The sequence below is a fragment of the Lissotriton vulgaris genome, chromosome 8 (assembly GCF_964263255.1).
Source record: "Lissotriton vulgaris chromosome 8, aLisVul1.2, whole genome shotgun sequence".
In the NCBI taxonomy this organism is placed as follows: domain Eukaryota; kingdom Metazoa; phylum Chordata; class Amphibia; order Caudata; family Salamandridae; genus Lissotriton; species Lissotriton vulgaris.
In genome coordinates this window covers 543,093,093-543,115,974 of record NC_141696.1, presented here as the reverse complement: position 1 = coordinate 543,115,974, position 22,882 = coordinate 543,093,093, and the positions used below count along the sequence as shown (strand labels likewise).

Here is a 22,882-nt window from a genome sequence, read left to right as displayed (position 1 = left end):
CTCTGAAATGATGGTAATAACCTTCTATGGGGCATATTATCATGAACTGAGTTAAGATTATCGCCACTCTAAAACAGCGATTTTGGGCTTGATAATATGCTGTAGAGAATTCCAATAGAAGCCCATGTTCACACCAGAACATGGGCTTCTATGAGAATTCACAAGAGCATTTTATCGAGCCCATTATCGCCGCTTTAGAGGCAGGTTCCTGCCGCTAAAGAGGCGATAATTTTAATGCCGTTTGTTGATAATATGCCCCTATGTGAGCAAATGCTTCTATGTCCCCTGGATGATCAGGAAATGTGTTGCATTTTTTACTACATTGCTTTGCAATTTGTCTATTGGTTAAATTGACTGCTTCTGGAGAAATTCAGAATGTGGCTTCATGGCTCATAAAGCTCTGAAACAGGGATATTCCTAATATCCCATCCCATTTCAAAATAAGGGTCATTGGCCCTCGTTTCGAATTTGGCAAAGTAGAAGAAATGCAATGAATTGGTGGTTTACCCATGCTGCCCATATTGTAGTTCTACCGCCTCAATCAGAGGGGGTTGATCCTCAGAGTAGCCACTCACAGAGGCCCTGCTAGAGGACACCCTTGCCCAAATGGCTTGTTTGGCACAGGGCAGCCAGGTAATAGTGATCGCCATTCTGACTTATTAATGATTTAGGAAATTAAGACTGTATAACAGTTGCATATACATGTATCTTGTGCATGCTAAAGAAAACAGATAACATGAGAATCAAGCATAGCACCTTTGCACGGCTAGCTGAGGGTGGAGCTTACACATTTAGCTAGGTACATTTACAAAAACATGAGAATTCCTTGTTTTTATATATCAACTTCAAACCAACGTTTGTGAACAGACATTTGACACATTAGCAAGCCCTGCCCATTGAGGTGCAATGAAACAACCAAGCCACAGCATATAACTAGGCACTGTTAATGTTGTACGTTTTGTCTTTGCCAAAAATGTTATCTTTGATTGATGTATGCACCAATGCTTCCTTTACAACTCATTAAAGAATTATAAGAATATGCAGACTCTATGTTAAATTGTTCTGCAACATTAATGAGGCCTGTAACTGTTGCATCATGGGCCCTTATTTATGAGGCCTTGCGTCAGTTTTGCGCCGCCGGTGCGTCACTTTTTGTGACGCACCAGCGGCGTACAAAATGCGCCTTGTTGCGCCATATTTAAAAAGTGACGCATCTAGGTAGATGCATCACTTTTTAAACCCCTGCGCCACATTATACCTGCGTCAGGTATAATGTATGCAGAGGGGGCGTTCCCCCGCAAAAAGCCTCGTAATAGTGACGCAGTGAAATCTATGAGATTTCACTGCGTAACTTTTAGGATGCTGTTGCGTCAAAATCTTGCGCCTGCCTCACAGCAGGCTTAAGACTGACGCAAGTCCTTTCACATGGGGCTTTCCCCATGTGAAAGGACGCATTGCTGGAGTTGCGTCACTTTTGTGACACACTCCAGCAATGCGTCACTTTTGCGCTTACAGATGCGTCAGAAACACTGACGTATCTGTAAGTCCTTGCGACATGATGCGTCATACATTAAATATGACGCATCATTGGTGTCGCAAGGAGTGCGCAGTGAAAAGTGACGCATCGCTGTTTTCACGCAGCGATGCGTCACTTTTCATAAATGAGGCCCTCGGTGAGCAGGAGAGTTTGCCAAATTAGTGCAGGGCATTCTAGAGTGAAGTAACTGATGTCAGCATTAGTGACACTTACAACATTTAACATTTAAAAAAAAAAAGTATATATAGATATATGCCAGAGAATTCACACTTCGACGTGCTTATTTTAACCAACCTAATAATATATAAAACACATGCAAACAACAAATAAACATCACATTGGATACAACGTAATCAATGAAATATTTGAGCACTGTTAATCTCATCTGACAATTAATTTCACAGTTAATCATTAAAAGAAGAAGTGACAAGGAGGAAATGTGACCTGGAGAACATCTCCATTATGCTGAAACGATCAGTCAGAGTTCTTAAGTTACAACTACAGTAAAATGAAAGTAAAACAAAGAACCCTTCAGACACTTAATGAGTGCAGTTCTGCACTTCAGAGTCCCATTGGCCACCTTCCCCTGATGAATGAACTGGTGGATGTTGCACATGTGAACACTTACATAAAAGGGAAACAGTAACATGGAATGAGTGGACTTCATTGAAGTGTGAAGAAATGAAATTAATGTCACAGCAGAGCATGTGTAAACATTTCATTGAAAGCCATCTTGAAAAGTTAGCATTATGCATTGTTTAGCTTTGTTGGCACATATGTCTGAAAACCACCTGACAAAATAGAAACTCTGGGAGATGTTAAAGGATCTTCATTAATGACACACACATACACATATACAAACACAAATGCATACGTGCTCAGATGCGCAAAGCTTTTTTGCTGTAACCATCGTTATGTTTTCTTTGAAACTTCACAATTTTTATAAACATCTTGAAGTGTCAAAGCTTTAAGAATAGGAAAAGGAAACCTCTGTTACCTCTAGGTTTGAGGGAGAAAAACGTTGAATAAAACGATTTTACCAAAGAATTCTCTCAAAGCAAAATTGATGACAGAAACCTCTCCAGCAAAATCGTTTTGCAGGAATCTTCTTCTGTAAGAGAAGCTGGATGTGGTTGAAACTTTTTTGTAAATTTTGCGAATTGCATAGTTTGCTAACTTTGCCAGTCCTCATGCGTGAAGTTAAAACAGCAGCCACTCATGCAGAGTTAGTCAAAGTGACACGTTTAGCCATTTGAAAACGATTTTTCACTATTCCGATTCTATTGTTGATTCCCACTCAAACCTAGAGCTGACAATCTGCATTTCTAACTTAATGATTTTCAAATGTCAACAAACTGGTGTTAATTCCAATTAACCAAGTTCAATTTCTTTCTACTACATGCAGTTGTTTCATATGGGTTTTTGGACACTGAAATATAAATGCAGAGCAGATATAACTAGTCTAGTGTTTAATGTAAAATATCATATGAGACCCATACAGCATATGTATTTATTTATCACGTTTCTATTTCACTCCTGCAACTAAGAGGTATTAGTGCACTTAACAAACAACAAGAAAACAGTTACAATACTTTTATGGTTGTGAGAAGCCGGCAGACTAAAAGTAGGAGTTGAATGGGAGGTCAAGCAGATCTTAAGGGCCAAATTTGTCTAGGTGAAAATTGAAAAGGTGCATATTGAGTCATTTACTGAAAGAACTGAGGTTGGTTTGAGTTAACTCGAAACCAATAACCAGTTCTGTGATACAGTAGGAATCAAATGTGAGTTTCTTCAAAAAAGTTCATTATTTGTTCAGAAAACTCATAAGGTGCATCCGTATCCAGTTCAAAGTATACTTACAGAATAACTAGTTTGAAATATTGGTCAACAAAAATATTGTAGTCAGAATATTAACTATTAAAATATCATGAAGGCAAGCACATCTAGGGAAGTATAAATGTACTATACTTAACTCTACACATATGTACCTTGACAATATATTTACCTACAAGGTGTGTTGATTTGGCGTTAAGAATTGTAAATCAATACTTATGATCTATACTGACCTTCACAATGTTTGGGTATTTTATATTTTGGCTTGATATTTTTGTGCTGGACATTAGCATACTACCTCAGTTGAAACCATATATAGTTACTGAAATTCCCACCTGGATTTATACTTTAAATTGATGCAATGCTTTTGTAATTAGTGAGAAAATAGAGCTGCTGTTGAATTGCTATTTTAAAACATGAAACCTACGAACGAATGTCTAATCCCAAACTGTATGTTGTATCCTTGATAACATCTATGCCAGGTTTAACTATATCTTGAACATCTTTTAAAAAAATCATCTTAATCAAGTTTAATATTATATGTAACAAATTTGATGTTTTATATTTTTTCTAACTCTCTCTGTACTATTCTACTCTTGAACACATTCTGGAGGGAAGCAGGTTCTGCTCTTGGTCACATTTTTTGCCCTTGGATGATTAATCAGGTCAAATATACAAAACGTTACACAATATGAAAATGAATTTGTCAGGTGGTTGTGAAATGCCTCAAGCATATTACACTACTTCACAAGATGGCTTCAATGGTTCCACTCACCATTGTAGTTTCTGCAATTGAACCAAAGCTGTTGATAAATATGTTGCAGGTAACATTTACAGGTGGACCTGCAAGTTGAACAATAAATAGAAAAAAGAATGACAGGTAGCGTCCATGAAATACATCACATCACTTTTCTGCAAGAGGGATTCGCTGCTGCAGCACTTACCATTGTAGTTTCAGGGACTAATCCAAAACTGTTGATACAAATATTGCAAATAACATATACAGGAGGACCTGTGGAATGCAACAAGAACACTGCGATGTACCACACATCAAAGGAAGTATTCTGCTCTGCCTGCATCTGTGCAACGTGGCACAGGTAGGAAGATAACTAAGTGGAGACTGAGTGTACCATACAACCTATTTGACTGTATTATTATTTTTCTTAAATTGACAATAAAAACACTAATAAACATTGTCATACATAAATTTGAGAAAAACATGAAACTGGCCCAAAGACTTGATTGAAGATAGTTTATCATCAAACAATGTATGCATCATACCGGGGAAAAAGAAGTTCAAAGATATTTTAATATATAAGATATTTTAGTTTTCTCCAGTATGATACGCTGTTTACATTAATACGAATATCATGAGATATTTACCCCTTCACTCAAAAGGTAATGTACCCAAGATCAGTGCACAACTGCTTTCAGAATTCAGCTCTAAATAGTAACACAATTGTATACTACAATAATGACCACTCAGGCTCTTCCTGCAGAGGATTGGCCGGATTCACATATAGTCATACATTTCGGGATGTTATGCATCCGCCTCAACATATATCTTAATTATGTGTGTCTTGTAGCATTCCGCTACCGCACTGTTTGCGTGGATCTCGAAATTATAAGTGTTGGATTTTCAGACAGACACATTTTTCAATGGATACAATTGGGCATGTAGAAACTGATGACACTTCCGGGGAAAAGAAGGGCCATTCAATAATTGTGCAGGCGGAGTTGGTGCTTAGGTATGTCATACTCTATTTATAGGGCAAACACCTCCTAATTACCATTATTCATCACATCTGATAAATAACAAAATCATGTGTATTGTTATTTATTCAATGCAATAAACAACAACGTAATTGAGACAAATACATAATTGAAGCCATTAAGTTTGGGAAGTGCCTGATAAAAGCTTTATTTCCCTAAATCTAAGTCTAAGCAGTGTTTACATAATTAGATAAGGAAAATAGACACTGCCTTTTTACTTTTTACGTTTCATGGAAATTTGTATTTTAAGAAGAGTCTCTTTACCTCGTGCCCATGTGAAAATGTGAGCTATTTGTGGAATGTTTTCCTCCTGCTTAACCAGGTGAGGTGTAAGCTACAAAGTACATACACATGGGAAAGGCATTGTAAATATGTGAGAATATCCCAAAAGTAAACCTATGTGCATGTTCCTATCACAGCATTTTTTAAATTTCAGCCCTTTCTCCAGTGGTGTAGAAAAAGAGGGGGTTGGGGACAGCGGGGGGCGACGCACCATGGGCGGCAGGAGTTTTGGGGCCAGCACATCCCCCAACCCTCTCACATGCGGATGCAGGGTGTCGAATGCAGTGACGGCCATGGGCGGCACAACGTCTAGCTATGCCACTGACTTCCTCACAGCCACTCTTCCGGTGCCACAGATGTAACCAGATTTCTCACAATAATAGGAAACCTAATACCAATCCCTTGGGCTAAAGAATTCCCGCCCTATTTCCCTCCTCCCGGCAAAAATCCTGGTGAAATTCAATAATACTGAACTAATGAAGTTTATTGACTAGCAGGTAATTTTAGACCAATCACAGAATGGATTCTTTGCCGGTCACAGCACTGAATCTGCCCTTACTGCAGCCACTGACTGCATTCGGTTGCAGGTAGACCAAGGGGGTTCGGCGGTGTTGATTCTGCTTGATTTTTCGGCAGCATTCGATACCGCCTTCCCAGTGTGCATGGTCCAATGTCTGTGGGAAGTGAGTGTAACAGGAAAAGCCCTACAGCTTCTTCATTTTTGTAACAGATAGATTGCACACAGTTATGTGCGGAGGCTTCAAAACAAAAGCTTTTTCTCTTCCATGCGAGGTCCCTCAGGGCTCTACGCTCAGCCCTACTCTTTTTAATTTATATGTGACTTCTTTGGCTGAACTGGTGAGATCCTAGAGATTTCAGGTGCTCTCCTAGGCGGACGACACCCAAATTATCGTTTCCATCACCAACGACCTACATTCAGTTGCAGAGAAGTTCAACACATGCATGTCCAACATCATTCGGTGGATGAAGGGCAATTCTCTTAAGATTAACACAGAAAAGACCGAGGTATTCGTTTTTGGACCTCAGAACTCCATCTGGTCGAATGCATGGTGGCCTACTGAATGCGGGCCCCTTCCAACCCAGGTAAAAACAGCTAAAAATCTGGGGGTCATCTTGGATGAGGGGCTGACTTTCGAGGCCCAAGACAACCGTACAGTTGGTACATGTTTGTATATTTTAAGAACTCTCAGAAAGGCGCTTCAACTCTGAACTACATCGGCCAACTAATATTGAATTGATTACCTCTCGTCTTTATTACTATAACGCCCTCTACCTCAATATCACCACTGCATCACTGCTCCAGATGGTACAGAATGCAGCAGCAAGACTGATTCTTAAAATTCCCAAACATCAGTCTGCTAGAGATGGGATCCAAGCCTTACACTGGCTCCCCATCAAGGAGCGCATCTCATTCAAGGTCTTAAGCACAGTATACAAGGCCATGCATAGCAAAGGCTCATCCCAACTCAAATCTATGTTTCAATGGTATATTCCAGGAAGGACCTTGAGATCATCCACACAGAATAAACTGGTCTCGCCCAGATTTCACAGATTCAGATGGGACGGCTGCTCCTTCTCTGTATGCAGTCGCCAAACTCTGGAACTCTCTCCCCTTTGCCATTACCAACGCAAGCTCTCTCTGTGCTTTCAAGAAACTCGTGAAAACTTGGCTATTCACCACCTAATCTGCTTTTGTGCTTTTTTCCCTTGCCTTTGTCTGCCCAGCACCTTGACACCTCAGTGTATAGTGCACTTTACAAATATTATCCTGTAGTGATTGAGCCATTTTTATGGTTAAAGGGCCCGCTTTTGACCCTTGCCCACTACCATCTCAGTATATTTAGCTCTAATATAGTGATGTGGAGGCCTGTTTCTGACTCTGTCTTGGCAGTGCTGACTATTGCCTTTGACATGCTCTCATGTCATCTTGCTTTGCATTGCAATTTATACTGTCATATAACATGGAGATGTGAAGGTCTGCCATGCTACAAAGTAGGGTTTGATTATGTCCCTTTCTGTTTCTGACTTTATCATGCTTGATGGCAGGGCTTGCCTATTGGCTTTGGCATAATCGTATGCCATCTTGATTACTAATTTTGGCTCTTTGCAGGAGTAGTGGCCTATGCTTAAGCGACTCCATTTTCTGAGCTGTGTCCATCTTCTGAGCCATTCTAGGTGAGAAGTTATGTTTTGCTTTCACTTGTTTTCTGCACTCTGCATGCTGGTAGAAACCAGTTCTTATCAGAGGAATGTACATGCTCTGTCTCGAGTCATAGCAAAGGCCTGATCAACCGATCCCGTGGCCTTGAGGCGGGCTGGTGCTGAATCTGATGAGAGAGAGAGGCGGTCAGGCTCACAGGAGCTTTGTCCTACGTTTCCACTTCTACTAAAGGAGCTGTCTGAGACCTAATCTCTGGTAGTTCATCACAGTACAGACGTGTAGCTGTGACGGTGGAGCAAAGAATCCTGCTTTGGCTAGAGAAACGGACTCCCCTCTGGCAATGTGGAAATGGGATTTGTAGAAACTTGGTGAGGTATTCCACTAACTCTTATTTTCTAATGTTCTTATCTAACTATCTCCTCCTATTTTCAGGTTCCTTATATTTGTATACATATAAGTTCTCCATATGTTATTCTGATTGCATTTAGTGATCATATAATTGGTAGTTTGAAGTTGGTGCTTTAAGTGATATAGAAGGCCTATCGTGACATATTAGTGATTCTTTTCTTTTGTCATTCTATCATTGTGTAATAAAGAAACCCCAGAGTATATCATTATTTTTCTGTGTTCCTTGGGATGGGAGGTCAGGGCCTTTCTGACCCAAATGCTGTAGCACCGGAAGGATGGTAAGTTTTCCTTCCTGCAGGTAATTGTAGAAAGAGGGACGTCCCGCTCTCATTCAGGGAAGCCTAAAGTGGTAAGTATTCTACCCCGAGGCATTGTTAGGAGGGGTCTCCTTCCACATAATAAGGAGTAATACAAAGGAGGAATGGGGAAACGGTAAGAGGAGCCACCTACTTCTTCTAGAATCACATCAAGACTCACACATGCACTCATCCACCACACTTGAACATTCAAATCAGTGAGAGGCCCTGGATCCCCGCGCTCTCGACCCGGTCGACCAGCAAACAGTGGTCGACCATATCGAAAGCCGCTGAGAGATCCAGGAGTACCAGGGCTTGCGTGGAACTCTGGTCGGTCCCCTATGTAATTCATCAAGAACTGCTAAAATAACAGACTCAGTAGAATGTTCGGGTCTAAAACCGGCTTGGTGTGGATCAAGATAGTATGACTGCTCAACAAAGGTGCTGAGACAGTTGGCCATGTGGGCTTCCTAGATTTTTCCCAAGAAGGGCAGCAGTGATATAAAACGAAAGTTGCTGGGGATAGAGGGATCAGAGCCTGTTTTTTTAAAAATAGATACAACTTCCACACTCTTGAAGAGGTTGGGGACAATGCCCTTACTAAGGCAATTATTAAGAAGCAACATGGGGGCTCAGGACAATGGAGGAAAACTTCCCGAAGGATATGAGGAGGGCAGCTGTCCGAGGGGGAGCCAGAGCAAACTTTCTGAAGTAAACATCTTGGGTGATGAGAGGGAATTGATCCGGATGATAAGGATTCATGTGTGAGCCTCGGAGATCTAATAGTGTTGAGGACTAAGGAATGCTGGATTTGATGTTGGCAATTTCTTTTTTTTAAATGAGTATTGAGAGAGTCACATAGGGATTGTGACAGAATGGATTTAGCTGTAACGCTATCAGGTTTCACAAGTTCTTCTACTATCGTAAAAATGTCCTTGGCCTTATTAGTGGATTCCAGGATTTTAGAAGAAAAGTATGCAGATTTAGTCCTGAGGATGGCGCTTTTGTAATCTGTAAGAGCTGCAATAAAGATGGTCTTTTTGTGAGGGCAGTACTCCTGCCCCCACTTCTGTTCAGTTTGTCGCAAAGCTAATTTCATTGCCTTCAAATCGTCAGAGAACCAGCGATGTGTGTCATGAGGCCTCCTATTTTTAATTGTCTTCAATGGAGCGAGACTGCCTCTGACAGATTCCAACCAGGTATTAATGTTATCCGCCTGGGTGTGAGGAGATATAGTCAAACCAGAGGGTTTAAATGCTGCTAGTAAGGTGCCGAAGTCTTTGGTATCAACCCGACTCCAATTCCTGGCCATATTAGTGACTGAGAGCAGAGCTTTGGGTATAGGAATACTCTGGATGGTGAAGGTGATAAGATGATGGTCCGACCAGGAGCATGGAGATATTGGTAGTTCAGCTATCACTAGGTTGGCGGACCAGACCTGATCTAGGGTATGTCCCTTACTGTGAGTGGCTACTTTGATATGCTGGGTGTAGTTCCTACCTGTCAGCAGGTCAGTGAATTCGGCCGAGTGAGGGCTTTCCAGTGCGCTGTTAGGCCACTAGTTGAAGTCGCCAACAATCAACAATTTGTCGTGATTAATGGCCAATTTAGCAATGGCCTCACTCAGCACCTGCGGAAATGTAGGCATAGGGACAGGGGGCCTGTAGAATACGGCACAGACAAAGGAAAAGTCATTGAAATCGAGTTTGAGCAAGAGGTAGTCAACTAGTGGGATTTGTTTTGTCACAAGGGAAGTGAATATGTGGCTTTGGGATATTACCGCTGCTACCCCTCCTCCAACACTGTTGTCTGGCCTATTGGACTGGATGATATAATAATTGTCTGGGGGGGGAGGAGCGGCAGCATGGCTGGGCCGGGGACTGACTGGACTACACCCGCTTGTGTCCCGGGCACAGGGGGACCGCAGCCTATCCTGCTCTATGTTGATATCCTGTCTGCCCTCAGCGACTTCAGATCGGTGCTGTTTCACGACTCCCACAGGCTGTGTGAGAAACTCGATGGCATAGCCCTCGATTCGGAGCTGACTCGGAGAGACTATTCCCAGCTACAATTGTACACTTCCCTGTTGGTGCCTGGGGTTGCAACAGTGTTACCAAATGATTCTAGCGGTGGTGAGACCCGGGACGACTTGACTGGCGCCTGCGGACGACGGCCTACCGATTCTGCCTGTGATACATTGTTTACACATTTGGGGACTGCTTCTTTGTTTCCACCACCATCATCGGCAATGGGACTGCTAGCTGAGCGATTTTTGGCCCCCTTGAAGACTCTATCGTCGAAGCTTGCGCTTTTTCCCCTGTTGTGTTTGTGCTATCAGGAAAAATTTGAGACTCTTTTGTTTGGGATCAATACATTGATGGGTGTTTTGCGCCGTCCATTTTGTAACCGTGAGTCTCCCCCTTCTTCTTTGCTTACATCTGGTCTCTTTGTTGTGGAGGGGGTTGGCGCTCGACGAGGGGTGTGTCCTGAGGGATATCCGAGATCGGGCCAGGGTTAGGCGGTTTCTTTGTTCTTTTGCTTTCTCCCTTCTCCTATGGTTGTGGCTTCTTGCGGGGGTGGATACACGGGGTCTCCCAAGATCGGGCCAGGGCTAGGCGACTTCTTTAGTGCTATGTACGTGTTGACGGGCTGGGACTGGGATGGGACTGCTTTTTGATTGATTTATTCGCATGTTTGGAAATGTCTTTCCCCACCTCCAGTTTTGATTGCCATTACTGTCGTGCTGATGATAATTGTGGTTGGGGATGTTTACGGGGCCGGTGGGGACCGGGAGTATACTAAATTTGCCTCCTCCCACCTCTTCTGAGAGTTGGAGAGTGGGACGGTTTTCTCTCACTCTCTTTATTCTCTTTCCCACTTGGGGGTTCTCTTGGGGCGACAGGCATGCCTATTGGGGGGGGGTGGGCCGTGGCCTTCCGCTGGTATGCAGGGTGGGGGGATGGGATGTGTTGTATGTTTTCTCTTTGTTTCTATGGCCCTCTTTTCTTTTCTTCTTTTTTCTGTTTCTTTTTCTTCTACACCTCTTTGTTTCCTTGGGGTTGGGGTTTAGTGTTGTCAAGGGGTTTATTGCTTTGTAACATTATGCGACATAGCGGTTGGCCTTCGCTCTTTGAGGACGGTGAAATTGCCTTCTGACACATGCCTTCCTCTATTACGCCTCCTTCCTGGGTGCTCCTTGGATGATGATAGCTATCCTGGTCAGTTATTAGCTTCTACTCTCTTTGTAGTTTTAGAAATTGTACTCCACAAAATCATAAAATTAAACCTTTTTCTATCCTTGTACTATGGTTCTAGGCTCCATACGATATTATGTGCTCAGAGACTGTTTTAAAGGCGTTCTGTCCGATTGGTTTTATTATATCCTTCTCCTATATGTCATAGCAGCCGGCCCTGAGGGGTTGTAGGCAGACGCTGTGTACTGTGCTTTTTATCAATAAAGGTTTAAAAAAAAAAATAATAATAATAATTGTCTGGGATTGCTGCTAGAATATCAGGACTCAGCCGTCAAGCAAGTTTCAGATAGCAGAAGTATATCTGGTTTGTCGGTGTCAAGGATGTAAAAAATCTCAAGTTGGTGTTTCACCAACGGTCGGGTATTTAGATAGCAAATTGACAGTTTTTCATGTCGCAGACAAGCAGGGACAGTTGGAGACTTTAAGGGTTCAATATGCTTACTAAGGGGCTCCTGAGTGAGAGGTTTAGTAAAGTGTTTACAGTGAGCACCCTTCAAGCCAAGGATCCCCAATGTTTTCAACATAATCTGGGTGTGAGGGTACAGGTCCCAGTCTCCCTGAAGGGATTTTAAGTCAGCAGACGAATAGCGAAGAAAATGGGCATAGTCTGAGACCCCTGGCCCGGTCCGGCCGCGGACAGGGCGCAGACGGGTTTGCCTTTGGCGCGCCAGTGGCGCACCCGCTGCGCGCGTCTGCTGCACGCTCGCACTTCCATGTGGGCTTTATGCTCCCCCACCCAGAAGTGAGTGAGTTTCCCCAGCTGGACCGCAAACCACCACCAAGATGGCGGCCATCCCAGCGCGAGTCCCCGAGCAATCTGGATTACTGACACCCTCTCCGCACAAACGGAAAACCGCAGCGGACCGGAGGGTGCAGCTAGAGAGGTACGAGTGCTTTTAAAAAAAAAATAATCACAGGCTAAAACAGTGAGGCTAAGCAAAAGATAAAATCAATCCGGAAATGAGCAGCGATTTATTTAAGATCAGGGCAACAGTTTAAAAAACATTAAAGTGTCAGCAGCATTTACCAATTCAAACTTCCGCCTGAATGTGTTGCAAAGAAAACATTTCTTTGCAACACATTCAGCTCTAAGACATATCACAACCTCTAAACTTGATAGGAATATTCCTATGTCTACTGCTGTGTCTGGTAGCAACCTCCTTCAGACCACTTCTATCTTGGTGCAAAGCCCCAACCTCATCAGAGCCACTGTGACACTCAATGCCTAAAGCACCATCTTCCACCGATTGCGTGGATGTTTCAACATCCCTTTCAGGTGGCATACTTTCAAATCCCTCTTACCCACAATGCACTAAGACCCTATTGATTTTCTACACAATCTTTCCCTCAACTTCATGAGCCCCTTTGAGTACCCTGCTGACTATTATGAACCTCAATTCCTTGGAATGAGTTTTCTCTTAATTCTTGGGAAAGCTGATCCTAACAAAATCATTTATTTGAGGTAGAATCCTAAAAATGTGAATGTTCTCATCCAAATAGCTCCTCATCTTTCTCTTGTACTCAGCAAAAACAAAATTCACATTCTCTTGCACTGCTTTGATTTGGCTGCATCAATGAATCTGGTAAAATATTGATTAACTATGCGCAGAGCAATCGAGAAGTACTTTTAAAAGAAAAAGACAAAATAAATGAACAGCTGGGCAAATTAGAACAAACTGATTACATAACAAGAACTAGAAAAGAAATAGCGGACAGACTGAAAAAACAAGAAGAAAAAATTAAGATACGAAAAGCCTACAAATTCGCCAGAGAAAAGGCTGATTATGAACTGGGGCAGGTATTTACATTCTCTGCAAAGTATGATCAAGCCAAGGAAATGCGTTTTGGCAACACTGCTAAAACCTCCATGAAAGAAATAAGCTAAGTACTGCAGAAGGGATGACTTTTTTATTAGTAGACCGCCGACAAACGTTGCACCCACGGAACCAGAAAAACCTCAAAACAATGAAAAAACCAGAGGCACAGAGCAAGGCGCAAGCTCAGGCAGGGGAAAACCAAGATAAACTCAGTGGCGAAAGCGATGAAACCCGAGGAGAACACTGTAGTGAATTTGCCATCAGAGGTACTATCAAAGGCAGAATCTCAGTTGTTAGTTCTTGGGCTTTCTTACTGCCCGGAGCGCAATTTCAATTATGGACGCACCCGAGTTGACATTTTTAGTTACAACAGGAAATTAAAATTCAAAAAGTTCTTTACAATCAAAGAAGGAAACAAAGACCACAATAGCAGCACAAGACAACGGATCGACAATGATACCAGGCATGGTAATCTCCAAGCCCCAGGTGCGCAACTATTAATTACCCTACATGAGTTGAATGATGCAAGCAATTTAGGTCGACCTGAACAACTAGAACAAGGGTCGACACAAGCCAGATTGGAAGCCATAAATATAGCCCAAGCTAGTGCTGGAACCAGCCCTTTCAAGGCCAATACCAAATTTTATCCTATGATGCCAAAAGACGCCATCAATATTTTCCACGATAGTGGGACTGAGGATTTGAAACATTTATATCGCAAAGTGAATCGAGGCAATAGGAGAATGAAGTATCATGACAAACAGTATGACAATTTGATTAAGAAATTGAAAAACAATCAGGACATTGCAATAAATAAATCCGATAAGGGTGGTAATATTGTCATCTGGCCACGTAAGGAATACACTCAAGAGGCACGAAGGCAGCTGAATGATATGGACTGCTATGAGAAAGCTACCACGGCAGAATATCAAAAGTCTAAAAAATCATTAAAAAAGGACTTACTATCTTGGAAGAGGCAAGGCCTCATATCCAGCCAAGAATACAAATATCTGCATGATGAATTCCCTATAATACCACCTATGTATCTTATACCAAAAATACATAAAAGGGTGACACCAACACCAGGTAGACAGATCATGTCTGCTTTGGGTGGAATAAGTGAGACCATAAGCAGATATGTTGATTATTTTCTCCAGAGTCATGTCCTAACACTCCCTACGTATGTAAAGGACACTAGTGATTTCTTAAATGAAATCAAATGTGTACAATGGTCAGCTGACTTGCTATTATTAACTTTGCACATAGAATCGCTCTATATGAGCATTGACCATCATACAAGTTTAACAGCTGTAAAATATTATTTGGATACCAGATCTCTGAATTTTCACAGCCACAATATCATGTTGCTTGAGCTCATCAAATGGTGCCTTTTTTTTTAAATATATCATTTATTGAATTCACAGGAGGAAAGAACACGTAAATGCTACATCATACATTTTTCCACATCTCAAGGATGTCTGTCGTGGTCATGGGACGTATCACATCTTACAGTGGTATAGCGCTGCATGTAGCTCAACAAAGATACAGTACAAATGTTCCAGCCGTATCGGCTCTGTGAAGAAGATGACATTAGAAAATGAACAACAAGGGAATAAAAAAAAATAACAAGGAGATGTGAAATGGGGGTTATGGTCATCTAACTTGGGGGCGTGGTGTATGGTCCGGATCTGGGGTGCATCGGTGCATCGGGAGCTCATGGTTGCCTTTGAGCGTTGACTACGGGTTTCCTTCTGGTGTCGGGAAGGGCCATGGGTCGGCGGTAGGAGGCGTGCTGTGCGTGTGGAGTGCTAGGTGGGACTTCATCATGGCGGTCAGGGTGGAGTGTCGTCGGCAGGCGAATCAGTGTCCCTATGTAAGGAGCCCAGCATCTCGTCCCACAATGTCGCGATTGGGAACTTTCTCAGTCCCGCTGTTTCCTCATTGTGGAGGGTTATGCTTTCTGCCCTTGCCCAATTGTCATCAAATGGTGCCTTTTTAACAACTATTTTATGTTTGGAAAGGAAACATATAGATAAAAACGTGGTGTAGCAATGGGAGCCTGCTTCTACCTCAGCTATGCGTGTCTGCACGTAGGCTGGTGGGAGGAGCAGGCTCTAAGGAGGAACTATTCCAGATTGTTTACCACCCATGTACAGCATTGGCTACATTTTATTGACAATGTTTTTATAATATGGAAGGGGGATCGCTTAAGTGCAGTGACCTTCATTAAAGAAATCAATACTAACAACATGAATTTAAGATTCACGTCACAGATTAGCCAACAGGAAGTAGACTTTTTTGACACCACTGTATATGTAGCTGGTAACAAACTAGAAACTAGCCTGTATAGAAAACCCATAGCTGTGCCACTTTGCACGCCAGAAGCTCACATCCTAAACACTTAATTAGGAGCATTTGTTACAGGGAATTAATTAGATTAAAAACGACATGTAGCACTAAGGACGAACTGCTTAAATGCACAAAATAATCCATATCAAGATTCAAAGCAAGAGGGTATTGGGAGAGTATCCTGAAAGAAGCAAAAAAAAAAAAGAAAGCAGAGTCAAAAACTAGGGAAGCTCTATTAGAACCAGGCTCTGCCAGGGAAAATGAATATCAATTTCTGGCATCAGACAAAAATGTGAAAAAAGATACGGTTGATACACCTTGCCTCATCACAACTTACAATAGACAACAGAGACAACTAAAAGCAATTCTTAATAAGAATTGGCCTATAATATTAACGGACGCACCCATTCTACCCTCCAAACCAACACTTACTTTCAGAAGAGCAGAATCTATGAGGGACCAGTTGGTCAAGAGTAGCCCCGAAATTATATCCAATACAACTTGGCTCCAACCAAAACATGGTTTCTATATAGGTGCTACGTTCAGAGCCTTCAAGTTTAGTGAGAACAAAACCCATTATGAAACACCTTTTAGTAATAAGAGCATACCAATAATTGGCAATTTTATTTGTCGCACAGAATATGCAATTTATGTGCTAACATGCACATGCAATGTCAGGTACATTGGAAGTACCAAATTGCAAACACATGCACGCATCTTGCAAAATTTAAGGGCAATAGTATACAATGATGCCACTTACCCAGTGGCTCGCCACTTTAAAGCAGTACATAGCAACAATTTAAATTGCCTGAAATATAATGTAATAGATGCGATTCCATTGCCATGACGTGACGTGAATAGAGAGCGCAGGTTGCGACAATTGGCAACTCGAATGATTATGGAGTTCGATAGTAAGGCCCCAGAAGGACTCAACACCACAGAGGATCTACACAATTTCCTAAAAACATATTCAATAATAGTAGATACGTATGGATGCACAGTACAGAAAAATAATTGATTTCTTGCATAACTAATAGTGTGGAAATATGCTAGGAAAATATAATGAAACAACATAAATGGAAACTTGGCACTATTCAGCACTTTGCACATTATTGCGTAATTTTGCACATAGATACACTAGGCACCATAAGGAGGTGATTGATGAGGAAATTGTTGCTAATCGAGGTGAGACTAGGATATACCACCTGATATGAGACTTAATACATGTCATATATGATTGCATTTGTTTACTGTGACTAAGGTTAAATAAGGTGATTCTTTATTGGGCCATTCTAGGGGCATTTATGCTTCTATATGAACCATATGATTGTCAATCAATGATATTAGAATGGAGCCTAGAAACAAGTGTGGTTTTAAATTCATATTTATTCAATTATTTTTATATTTATATGTTTATATATGTCTAATGATTAATTCAGAAATGTCACGTATTTTAGATGTATGCAATATTTGACGATAGTACGTTTATTGGTCTTTAAAACATAATAATTCTCGGAATAAGGGTGTATTACCACAAATTCTGATTGTATTTTTAAATGGAATGACTTTGCGATATAATGTAGGCTGACATTAGAAATCAGCATACCTTTTTGTATTTACGTCACTATGATAGGAACACTAGTAACAGTCTTTCCTCTATGTTGGTTGGAGTCACATGGTACAAAAATGAAGAAAACGTTTAAATTGTCTCACCGCAAGCCATTTCCACATTGGATCAAGGCCGTTTTACCGGCCAAAAACGTCATGACTAAGATGAGAGGAAAATAAAAGTCTTCTTGCACAAGCAAGATTAGTTTGAGCATTCTTTCTCGCCCTCTCAGAGGTTAAGGGGTGCTGTGCAATTGGAACATGCACCATGGGCTTAAGGCATGATGACACGCCCATGGAGGGAAATGCAGGAAATAAAAGTTGACAAATGAATAATGAAGGTTTCATTTGCATGTTTTCCCTGCCCAGGAAGAAGGGGCCAGCGAGCCCAGAAACGCGTTGGCAATACTAACCTGAAACTGATGAAAACTCGGCAGGCTGCACTAAAACAGAGCTGGATGGCCGGAAATGGTTGTGTGCTCTCCCGAGCCCCAGGGCATTTGCATAAACACATTCACACGGCGCCTGGCCGTGGGGAGAGGCACCACTGCGAGCTGATGAATACTTTAATCAACAGAAAGCGGGCTGCAGTCTGAACTCTTCGTGACTGGAACAGCACCTTTTCCTAAAGTGCTGATGGAGCCTGCCTGCTGACATCGGTAAACTCACTTAGAGTATGAACAAATGTATAGAATCTAATGGGACAGAACAAATGAACTTTCCTAAATATAAAGAAAAAATGTTTTTTACCTGCATTAAGAACTTCACTCCCCAACATGCACCATGGGCTTAAGGCATGATGACACGCCCATGGAGGGAAATGCAGGAAATAAAAGTTGACAAATGAATAATGAAGGTTTCATTTGCATGTTTTCCCTGCCCAGGAAGAAGGGGCCAGCGAGCCCAGAAACGCGTTGGCAATACTAACCTGAAACTGATGAAAACTCGGCAGGCTGCACTAAAACAGAGCTGGATGGCCGGAAATGGTTGTGTGCTCTCCCGAGCCCCAGGGCATTTGCATAAACACATTCACACGGCGCCTGGCCGTGGGGAGAGGCACCACTGCGAGCTGATGAATACTTTAATCAACAGAAAGCGGGCTGCAGTCTGAACTCTTCGTGACTGGAACAGCACCTTTTCCTAAAGTGCTGATGGAGCCTGCCTGCTGACATCGGTAAACTCACTTAGAGTATGAACAAATGTATAGAATCTAATGGGACAGAACAAATGAACTTTCCTAAATATAAAGAAAAAATGTTTTTTACCTGCATTAAGAACTTCACTCCCCAACATGCACCATGGGCTTAAGGCATGATGACACGCCCATGGAGGGAAATGCAGGAAATAAAAGTTGACAAATGAATAATGAAGGTTTCATTTGCATGTTTTCCCTGCCCAGGAAGAAGGGGCCAGCGAGCCCAGAAACGCGTTGGCAATACTAACCTGAAACTGATGAAAACTCGGCAGGCTGCACTAAAACAGAGCTGGATGGCCGGAAATGGTTGTGTGCTCTCCCGAGCCCCAGGGCATTTGCATAAACACATTCACACGGCGCCTGGCCGTGGGGAGAGGCACCACTGCGAGCTGATGAATACTTTAATCAACAGAAAGCGGGCTGCAGTCTGAACTCTTCGTGACTGGAACAGCACCTTTTCCTAAAGTGCTGATGGAGCCTGCCTGCTGACATCGGTAAACTCACTTAGAGTATGAACAAATGTATAGAATCTAATGGGACAGAACAAATGAACTTTCCTAAATATAAAGAAAAAATGTTTTTTACCTGCATTAAGAACTTCACTCCCCAACATGCACCATGGGCTTAAGGCATGATGACACGCCCATGGAGGGAAATGCAGGAAATAAAAGTTGACAAATGAATAATGAAGGTTTCATTTGCATGTTTTCCCTGCCCAGGAAGAAGGGGCCAGCGAGCCCAGAAACGCGTTGGCAATACTAACCTGAAACTGATGAAAACTCGGCAGGCTGCACTAAAACAGAGCTGGATGGCCGGAAATGGTTGTGTGCTCTCCCGAGCCCCAGGGCATTTGCATAAACACATTCACACGGCGCCTGGCCGTGGGGAGAGGCACCACTGCGAGCTGATGAATACTTTAATCAACAGAAAGCGGGCTGCAGTCTGAACTCTTCGTGACTGGAACAGCACCTTTTCCTAAAGTGCTGATGGAGCCTGCCTGCTGACATCGGTAAACTCACTTAGAGTATGAACAAATGTATAGAATCTAATGGGACAGAACAAATGAACTTTCCTAAATATAAAGAAAAAATGTTTTTTACCTGCATTAAGAACTTCACTCCCCAACATGCACCATGGGCTTAAGGCATGATGACACGCCCATGGAGGGAAATGCAGGAAATAAAAGTTGACAAATGAATAATGAAGGTTTCATTTGCATGTTTTCCCTGCCCAGGAAGAAGGGGCCAGCGAGCCCAGAAACGCGTTGGCAATACTAACCTGAAACTGATGAAAACTCGGCAGGCTGCACTAAAACAGAGCTGGATGGCCGGAAATGGTTGTGTGCTCTCCCGAGCCCCAGGGCATTTGCATAAACACATTCACACGGCGCCTGGCCGTGGGGAGAGGCACCACTGCGAGCTGATGAATACTTTAATCAACAGAAAGCGGGCTGCAGTCTGAACTCTTCGTGACTGGAACAGCACCTTTTCCTAAAGTGCTGATGGAGCCTGCCTGCTGACATCGGTAAACTCACTTAGAGTATGAACAAATGTATAGAATCTAATGGGACAGAACAAATGAACTTTCCTAAATATAAAGAAAAAATGTTTTTTACCTGCATTAAGAACTTCACTCCCCAACATGCACCATGGGCTTAAGGCATGATGACACGCCCATGGAGGGAAATGCAGGAAATAAAAGTTGACAAATGAATAATGAAGGTTTCATTTGCATGTTTTCCCTGCCCAGGAAGAAGGGGCCAGCGAGCCCAGAAACGCGTTGGCAATACTAACCTGAAACTGATGAAAACTCGGCAGGCTGCACTAAAACAGAGCTGGATGGCCGGAAATGGTTGTGTGCTCTCCCGAGCCCCAGGGCATTTGCATAAACACATTCACACGGCGCCTGGCCGTGGGGAGAGGCACCACTGCGAGCTGATGAATACTTTAATCAACAGAAAGCGGGCTGCAGTCTGAACTCTTCGTGACTGGAACAGCACCTTTTCCTAAAGTGCTGATGGAGCCTGCCTGCTGACATCGGTAAACTCACTTAGAGTATGAACAAATGTATAGAATCTAATGGGACAGAACAAATGAACTTTCCTAAATATAAAGAAAAAATGTTTTTTACCTGCATTAAGAACTTCACTCCCCAACATGCACCATGGGCTTAAGGCATGATGACACGCCCATGGAGGGAAATGCAGGAAATAAAAGTTGACAAATGAATAATGAAGGTTTCATTTGCATGTTTTCCCTGCCCAGGAAGAAGGGGCCAGCGAGCCCAGAAACGCGTTGGCAATACTAACCTGAAACTGATGAAAACTCGGCAGGCTGCACTAAAACAGAGCTGGATGGCCGGAAATGGTTGTGTGCTCTCCCGAGCCCCAGGGCATTTGCATAAACACATTCACACGGCGCCTGGCCGTGGGGAGAGGCACCACTGCGAGCTGATGAATACTTTAATCAACAGAAAGCGGGCTGCAGTCTGAACTCTTCGTGACTGGAACAGCACCTTTTCCTAAAGTGCTGATGGAGCCTGCCTGCTGACATCGGTAAACTCACTTAGAGTATGAACAAATGTATAGAATCTAATGGGACAGAACAAATGAACTTTCCTAAATATAAAGAAAAAATGTTTTTTACCTGCATTAAGAACTTCACTCCCCAACATGCACCATGGGCTTAAGGCATGATGACACGCCCATGGAGGGAAATGCAGGAAATAAAAGTTGACAAATGAATAATGAAGGTTTCATTTGCATGTTTTCCCTGCCCAGGAAGAAGGGGCCAGCGAGCCCAGAAACGCGTTGGCAATACTAACCTGAAACTGATGAAAACTCGGCAGGCTGCACTAAAACAGAGCTGGATGGCCGGAAATGGTTGTGTGCTCTCCCGAGCCCCAGGGCATTTGCATAAACACATTCACACGGCGCCTGGCCGTGGGGAGAGGCACCACTGCGAGCTGATGAATACTTTAATCAACAGAAAGCGGGCTGCAGTCTGAACTCTTCGTGACTGGAACAGCACCTTTTCCTAAAGTGCTGATGGAGCCTGCCTGCTGACATCGGTAAACTCACTTAGAGTATGAACAAATGTATAGAATCTAATGGGACAGAACAAATGAACTTTCCTAAATATAAAGAAAAAATGTTTTTTACCTGCATTAAGAACTTCACTCCCCAACATGCACCATGGGCTTAAGGCATGATGACACGCCCATGGAGGGAAATGCAGGAAATAAAAGTTGACAAATGAATAATGAAGGTTTCATTTGCATGTTTTCCCTGCCCAGGAAGAAGGGGCCAGCGAGCCCAGAAACGCGTTGGCAATACTAACCTGAAACTGATGAAAACTCGGCAGGCTGCACTAAAACAGAGCTGGATGGCCGGAAATGGTTGTGTGCTCTCCCGAGCCCCAGGGCATTTGCATAAAAATATATATATATATATATATATATATATATATATATATATATATATATATATATATATATATATACACATTTATATGTGTTTCTGTTCCCAAACACAGAGCCGAGCTAACTAGAGCAGGAGGTGGAACAAAAGCAGTGACCCACATCCCAGGAGCTTGAAGGGCCCACTGCCAACGATTTGCAGGTGCTTTTCACCATGTAACCAGAAAGCGGAAAGTGGCTATTTTCCATGAATTACGACCCATGATTCCAATGTGACACCACTGTCCAAGTCCTGTTTCCACACTATAAACTTATTTATTTTTCCTCAAGCAGTTATCTGCCTCCCTACACATAATAAGGAGAAATACAAAGGAGGAATGGGGGAAACAGTAAGAGCAGCCACCTACTTCTTCTAGAATCGCATCAAGGCTCACACATGCAATCATCCACCATACTTCGACATTCAAATCACATACTCTACTGATGCATCCAACAAACCTTTCCCTTTTACAATAAACATTTCTTTGCAACACATTCAGCTCTAAGACATACCACAACCTGTGAACTTGACAGGAATAATCCTATTTCTACAGCTGTGTCTTGTTGAAACCTCTTCAGACCACTTCTGTCTTGGTTCAAAACCCTAACCTCATCAGAGCCACTGTGACACTCAATGCCTAAAGCACCATCTTCCACCAATTGCCTGGACGATGCAACATCCCTTTCAGGTGGCATACTTCCAAATCCCTCTTACCCACAATGCACTAAGACCCTATTGATTTTCTACACAATCTTTCCCTCAACGTCATGGGCCCCTTTGAGTACCCTGCTGACTATTATGAACCTCAACCCCTTGGAATAAGTTTTCTCTTAATTCTTGGGAAAGCTGATCCTAACAAAATTATTTATTTGAGGTAGAATCCTAAAAAGA

General features: G+C 42.5%; 1 protein-coding gene across 1 annotated transcript in view; it reads right to left on the bottom strand.

Annotated features, from left to right (window-relative positions):
• Positions 1 to 22,882, bottom strand: part of GLRA2 (glycine receptor alpha 2) — a 1,032,607-nt gene that overhangs the window by 898,562 nt on the left and 111,163 nt on the right. Inside the window, exon 3 of the mRNA XM_086934355.1 lies at positions 4,146 to 4,213. Coding sequence (XP_086790481.1) covers positions 4,146 to 4,213 — 68 coding nt within the window. The remainder of the gene's footprint in view (positions 1 to 4,145; positions 4,214 to 22,882) is intronic.